The 7,801-nt window shown below is 41.6% G+C and overlaps 1 protein-coding gene across 1 annotated transcript; it reads left to right on the top strand.

The window, feature by feature from the left end:
* Nucleotides 1–202: 202 nt before the first annotated feature.
* Nucleotides 203–1,201, top strand: LOC127674455 (melanoma-associated antigen B3-like). The gene has a single exon (XM_052170234.1). The coding sequence runs from the start codon at nucleotides 203–205 to the stop codon at nucleotides 1,199–1,201; it is 999 nt and encodes a 332-aa protein (XP_052026194.1).
* Nucleotides 1,202–7,801: the final 6,600 nt, after the last annotated feature.

Below are 7,801 nucleotides of genomic sequence, written 5' to 3'. Positions count from 1 at the left end.
AGTTCCATAGGGTTATCTATCAGAGGGCAGTCTGGTCAGAACAAGGACACACTGGGTTCTTAGGGCAGTACTTTTACCAAATCCTGTAAAGATTGGCTCCCTAGAGCCAAAAGCTATCACTCTATGGAGATATTTATGCAATTTCAATCTCTCTCCAGGTGCAGAATCACTGGCTTGCTAGCTCACACTGAGCAAGATCATTATGCCTCGGGGTCAGAAGAAAAAGCTCCGCGGTGGAGAAAAATGCCACCAGGCTGGAGGTGAGACCCAGGCTCTCCAGGGTGGCCAGGAACCTGCAGCAGAGGAGAAAAGCTATTCCCCTCCATCTTCTCCTCATTTGGGGGTTACTACCCATACGGAGTCTGCTTCTGCGTTACAAAGCACTTCCAAGGTGCCTCAGAGAGCCCTTTCTACCACTGAGTCTACGTGTACTTCTCTCACAAGATCATATAAAGGAGCTACGCACAAAACTGTGAGAAAACAAAGTTCTTCCCAGGCTCTTCCCCCTACTGTGAAGCGCCCTAGAAAGTCTCTCATTGGTACAGTCCGCCTGGTGGTGAGCTACATGATGCACATGTGTAAAATAAGAAGGCCCATTCTAAAAGCAAATGTGTTGAAGATAATCTCCAAACCCCATAGAGAACAATTCCATGAGATCCTCAGAAGAGTTTCGTTCAGCTTAGAGGTGGTGCTTGGGATGGACTTAAAGGAAGTGGATTCTACTAAGCCTTCCTATGCCCTGGTTAGCAAAATGAATCTCCCTAACAATGGCGTTGTGACTAGAGGCAGGGGATTGCCCAAGACTGGCCTGCTAATGAATCTCTTAGGGGTGATCTTCCTGAAAGGAAACTGTGCCACTGAGGAAAATATCTGGGAATTCCTGAATAAGATGAAAGTATACGATGGGAAGAAACATTTCATTTTTGGGGAACCCAGGAAGCTTATCACTCAAGATTTAGTGAAGCTTAAATACCTGGAGTATCGGCAAGTACCTGACAGCCATCCTGCAAGGTATGAATTTCTGTGGGGTCCAAGGTCTCATGCTGAAACAAGCAAGATGAAAATCCTGGAGTTTTTGGCTAAGATCAACCATATAGATCCAAGTGCCTTCCAGTCCCGGTACGATGAGGCTTTAAAAGATGAGGAAGAAAGAGCTGGAGCAGCAGCAGTCCTTGGTGACACAACAGCTGATACCAATTAAAGGTCCCACAGCCATGCCAAACAGGTCCTCTCATACCTAGTGAAGTTAAGAGTTTTTGATTTTACCTTGAAGTTCAAGAGGCCAGTGAGAGAAAGGGATGATGCTGGACTGTTTGCGACTAGAGGAAGTGTAGTGAAGAGCTTTATGTTCCTGATCTATATGGGCAGTTTGAAAAGTTATCTGCATTTTTTGTTTCCTTCAGTTTTTCAAATGTTCTTTTTATGCATCAATCTGATTAGCTCAATATACTATGTTTTCATACAAATTCATCTTTATGCAGAGTAAGTTTCGTTATAACAGAAATCAGAGAAACTTCTGTATTTGTTAATCTACCTACCTCAATATAAGACAGAATTGTTATTTTGTTTAAAATAATTTTAAACTTTGTTTTAATGAGGAATTTTAAGTAATTCATCATTAAACATATGAGATGGAGAAATAGAAAAATGGTAATGTGGTTAATAATTGCATCAAAACTTTTCTCTTTATATGATAAAATAAAAATACAAACATTTAAATGTCTTTGCTTCATTTATCTGGGAGGAGGTTGAATAGGGGAAAATGTTATCAAAATTTATTGTATGAAAATATTTCAATTAAAAATTGTGCACATAAGTAATATTCAGTTAAGTCCAAATGCTCAAAGGTTTAATTGTTCCCTAAACATAGGTTAACCACCTACTCTTAGCGATTACATGCTAATACTGGGGGGAGGGGGCTAAGATAACGAAGATGTAATAAATAAACATACAATTAATTATACTGTCCAGAAAAAGGAAGAGAAGGAAGAGGATTTTACAAGAATGTAATCAACTAGCAATTATTTGATTAATACGAAGTTGGGTCTTAGGAAACCTCATCAGTGGGAAATAATTTAAATGTGGTTACCAGGGAGGGCTAGCTTAGGATGTGGGAGTGAGACCCTCAGCGTTAAGAAATGAAGCTGTGAAAGGGAAAATGCCCTGGACATTAATTTGGGGGAATTGGGGAAAAACTGGAAAGAATAGGAAGTATCTTGTAAGGCTGTGCCAGGAGTTAAAGGTCACTGAATGCCCTGAGTGTTCTCTATACTCATAATCCAAGAAAGGAGTGATTCCTCAAGGAAAGTAGGACACTTAGAAGACACTGTGCTGGCACTCTTTGACATGGACTGGGACATCCACAGCATGTTTCTTAAAAGGTCATTCATCTGGTTACACTGTATGCGATTTGGTAACTTCCAAATATTTTCAGTAGAGGTTAGAGGGATAAAAGTTGAAGTGGCTTAACATGACCGCCAACTCCAGGGAAGGGAAGTTTCAGGGTCCGTTAAGTATGTTTTGAAAAATATTGTGCTGTCCTGGGTAGTGGGGGCACATGTCTTTAATACCAGCACTGTGGAGGCAGAGACACGTACATCTCTGAGTTCAAAGCCAGCCCTGTCTACAGAGCAAGTTCAAGGACAGCTACGACCACACTGAAACACTCTCTCCAAAACAAAGCAACAAAACAAACGATAAAAAAATTTATGTTGTATCAATTGGGGAAGTTGACCTCACACTGAAATTGATTTTTCATAAGGAAAAAAAAACAATAGTACATAGTTTCTCTTGATAAGTTTCACTTTGCCTGAGAGGGTTTTCTTTCTCCTGAACTATGATATAATTTCTAACATAGTTACTGGTTTAAAAAATAGTGTGTTGTACTACAATATCGAAGGAAAATGAATCATAACAAGAATTTGTATTTAAAAAAAATAGTACCATAATATTACATATTTAATACACACTTAGGCATTCCTGGAAGATGAGGCTTTTCATAATCGCTTCATATATGAAAGACCTGAAGCTCACAGATTTTGGTAATGTGCAGTTTCACACAACTAGTAGACTACAGGGCTTGAACAAAGGCCATTGGTGTGATATAGTAGCCGATACTAGGATAGCAACGTCTCCTTGGTTCCTGTGCCTGTTGGATTGGAGGACTTTGATCTATCCCTTCACTTTATGGCAGTGCTGGGCCTTATATTTAATGCTATGATTTTTTTTTGTAGACAAAAGATAGAGGAATTTCGTTTCCTAATCTATTGAGCCACCTCACTTCTTTTTCTATAAAATGCTTTATTTTTCCAAATTTGTAGTGGTTTGATATTGGTTTACAAGGAGACTTAAGAATGCATATCATTTAACTTTTTTTGAGTTTTCCAAACCCATTTGTTTACTAAGGAATTGATTTGCCAAATAATAACAATTAAACAACTTCAGCTTTACAAGATTCTATCATATCATTCCCTATATTGGTGGTGCCAGGTCTTTCCCAAACAATATAAAGATTCACTACTCAATTTTCCCACTGAACATGGTGTTATCCTTAAGCTGGAATTCATGCAGATCTAATGGGTGAACGAAATTGTTCTCCTTTCCATTTTCCTGCTTACACTGTGAGTTTAAGGATCCAATTTTGTATGTGCTTCAACTTGACGTTTCTGTGGTGACTAATGATTGTATCCGGTTTTCCATGGGCTATCCCTTTTTACTGATTCTTTGTGAGTTTCACATCATGCACTGCAGTACCACTCATCTCCCCATCTCCTTGTATCCCACTCTATCCTTGAACCTCTCCCCCAAAATAAAATTCACACATCCACACACACACACACACACACACACACAGTATAGAAAATATATCATAGTGTGCCATACACATTATATCTTTTTGTCCACACATCTTGATTTGCAAATGTTCATTGCAATGAGTCATTGGTCTGATTCAAGGTCTCTGGTTTCTGTGACATCATCAGTTTTGGATCCACACCAGGACTCCTCCTGCTTATCCTGTTGTTGCCCTGTGTCGTGGAGATCCTGCAGCTTTAGATCAGCTGGACTGGCCTTTTCACTCACCCCAATTGTTAACAAATGATGTAGATTTGGGAGTGGGTGAAGTCAAAGCTGTGGATCTGAGCCTTGTTACCTAAGCTGGTCAGTCTGCTAGCTGTTCCTTATTCATTCCACCAGGGGGAGCTTTCTCCGGCTAGCAGAGCAGTGCCAGTGCCAGTGGCAGCAGTGGTGACAGGCTGAGCAGCAGCAAGCAGCTGAGAACCACGGTTGGAGCTGCCAGTCAAGCAGGCAGTGGGAAGTAGCTGCACTCAACAGCAAGTGCCTATGGGTAGCTGTGGACAGCCGGTAGCTGCAGCGGTTGTATCGGGGACATGAGCCAGGCCTGCTAGGTAGATTCAAGGTCCAGCAATGAATTCTTCGGGGAAGAAAACTCTTCCCAAGAGTGTTATAGCTCAATAAAACAACCACTGTCGTGAAATTGGTGAAATTACTCATGCACTCATGTACTACACACCATGTAGATAGACAGGGACCTTATAAATATGTTGGGAGTAGTGTAGGATCCAGGGATAGATGCTGCTCATTGGCTGTCTGGGATGCTCTATTTGCATGGGAAGGGACTTCGGGTGTTGGTCCTACATGACAGGTAGTCATGGCCCTCTCAGTGGGGCATCCTGGTCATGTGTTCAGGAACAAGTAGAGATTGGCAGGGAGCTGGCCCCACGCCTGCCCTTCTCAATTCTGAGATTCCCTGGGGTTTGGGCCTGCTCAGCTTTACTAGTTCTTCTGTTTTGTGGCATGGTGTTGTGGCAAATGTGCCCCACAAGACCCTGATGAAGTATGTGCAGGATATGGCTGTCTTACCAGGTAAGATATGCCTCAAATAGAGCCTCCAGATTAGGTGTAGGTTAACTAGGTCCTGGGCTCTGGAAAAAGCGATTCAGAATCTGGTTTACCATGGAGATTAGATGTGGTATTGGAGGTCCTGGTAGGCTTGGGACAGTCAGAGTAGAACTTGGCAGAATTGGAGACTTTGGGAACAGCTTGGGCAAGAGTGACCAGACTAGGTCAAGAAACTGGTGTGGGACCCAGGCTAGCCTGGGCATTGGGAAGAGGATAAGGTGAACCCACCTGGCTAGACTCGGCCAAAGGATCCTCATTTTTTTTTTAAAAAAAGATTTGTCTGTCGGTCTGTTTTATGTGAGTACACTTTAGCTGTCTTCAGACACACTAGAAGAGAGCACTGGATCCCATTACAGACGGTTGTGAGCCACCATGTGGTTGCTGGGAATTGAACGTAGGACCTCTGGAAGAGCATTCAGTGCTCTTAACTGCTGAGCCATCTCTCCAGCCCGATCATGATATTTTTAAAGGAGAGATTTTGTGTCTAATCCACTAGATTGAAATACGTAACTAGAACAATAAAATGTCTCAGAGGCAGAGGAAAGAATGAAGGAAAGAGCGAAAATACTGGTAAAATGGTGATTACATGTGCAAATCAGATAAAATCAAAAGCTAATGTGTTCATATTCCATCATTCTGTACAATTTCCTTTTAGAAAATTATAGCCTTTTTAATGTAAATATATGAGGCCAAATCTGAGGTTTAATGAAAAAAATAGAACAATCTTGTGTTTTTCTAAAGAAATATCTGTCCATGATCTCTCTGCCTTGTTATGATTTCCCTATAGTACAGAGAAATTGATCATATAATGTAGTATTTCCCAGTGATTTTGTAACCCAGGAATATGAATAAAATGAAAGAGATTCCTAAAATAGAAGATACAGAGCACGTCAGGCAGGGTTCACAGACAGCCTCCATTGACTGGGACTAATTTCTCCTTTGGAAGGCTCTGGAAAATGAAGACCTTGGTCTCAGGCCTGGCTGACTCCAAACCTTGAGATGGAGGATTTTCTAAGTATGTTAGGTACAAAGTGAACACCCTGAATAGTGCTAAAACTACAAAACCTCTCTCAGTGGGACCCTTATATTATTCTCAGTCATACATTAGAGATTTCAGGCATAAATATAAGACAAAACTGCCTTCAAACCCTGCTTAGCAGAAGAAAAGTCCTACTGTGAGTTAGGACTTCCAATGAGAAATCCAACACACAGCAGCAATCTGTCTGACATTTCTGGAGTGGAGACAGGTGGTTGACGAGGTCAACTATGCTTTTTGTTTGTTGTCCACTTTTTTTTGTTTTGTCCTCAGGCCTTTTTCCTGGCCTAGTTCTTGGCCAGCAAGCCCCTGGATCTGCTTATGTCTGCCAGCCCAGGGCTAGGATTACAAGAGCACACCACACTCAGCTTCTGGGAACTGAACTCTGGTTCAAAGGTATATGCTTTGCTGACTGACATGTCTTTTCAGCTCTTGTCAGCCACATCTTAGAAATGAAGGATATTTGTGGAAAGATAAAGAAAGTCACCTTCAATCCCATTAATGAGAGCTACACAAACGGTAGAGTCTTAAATTATTTATTTACTTTACACCACATCGAGCTTCCCCTCCTTCCTCTCCCCCCTCCAGTCTTTCCCTCTCACCTCTCCACCCCTCTTCCCCTTCTCCCCAGAAAAGGTGAGGCCTCCCATAGATATCAACCATCTTTGGCATATAAAGATTCAGTAAGACTAGGTGTCTCTTCTACTGAGGCTAGACAAAGCAGTCCAGTTAGGGGAAAGGGATCCAAAGGCAGGCAATGTAGTCAGAGACAGTCCCTGCTTCTGCTATTCAGAGTCCCCACGAAGACCAAGCTGCACATCTGTTACATATGTGTGTAGGGAGCCTAGGTCTTTTCCCATGCATGCTCTCCAGTTGGCAGTTCAGTCTCTATGTTCTTGTAGACAGAACAAACTGTAGGTAGGAAATTTTGTGGCTGGATTGGTGCGCTGGTCCAGCTATTGGAAGTCTTGCCTGGTTACAGGAGATGGTAGCTCCATATTCCCCATTACTGGGAGTCTTAGCTGGGGTCACACTTATGTATTCCTGGGAGTTTCCATTGTCCTATGTTTCTAGCTCATCATAGAGATGCCATCTCCCAATCCAGTTGTCTTTCTGAGTACACACACACTCTCTCTCTATTCTCCCCCATCTCATTCCTCTTGTTACCATCCCCAGTGCTTCCCTCCCATGTTCCCTCCACCCTAACGCCCCATGTCTAATCTAGTTCTCCTTCTCATTGAAATTCAAGCACCTGCCACTTTGGGCCTTCCTTGTTACTTAGACTTCTTTTTTATAGGAATGACTTTAGGGTCAATAAATAGGAAGTCTCAGACCCTGCTAGACATCTAATAAAGTACAGTGAAGGAGAACTGAGGTCATAATGTACAAATGAATATATGAGAAAACAAGTGGCCTGGCCCCTTGGTCCGTTGTATTCAGTCCTTTAAGGAGAAAAGAACGAGGCAGAAGATTTCATATGGTTTTAAAGAACTGAATTAATTTTAGAGCAGTTGTAAGTTTACGAAAACCGGAACAGAATGTGGAGGGTTCCTGTACAACTTGAGTTCCAAGATCTATCCAACCTCCCTGCTCTCAGCATCTCACAGTATAGTGGCACATTTCTTATACATTAGTAAATTTGTATTTACATATCATTATATTAGATTCTAAAGTCCATAGTTTATGTGATACGTCACTTTTAGTGTTATATATTGTATGGGGTTTTGATAAATTTCATAATTTATATTCATTAAAGCATCACTTCACTGAAACACATGCCTTACTCTCTATGTTCATGTCACACTTCCCTCTGAGTGCTAGTTACTGCTGACATTTCACTATCTC

This window comes from Apodemus sylvaticus, chromosome X (assembly GCF_947179515.1).
Source record: "Apodemus sylvaticus chromosome X, mApoSyl1.1, whole genome shotgun sequence".
Taxonomy (NCBI): Eukaryota; Metazoa; Chordata; class Mammalia; order Rodentia; family Muridae; genus Apodemus; species Apodemus sylvaticus.
Note: the sequence above shows the minus strand (reverse complement) of the source record. Positions and strands in the feature narration are given on the sequence as shown.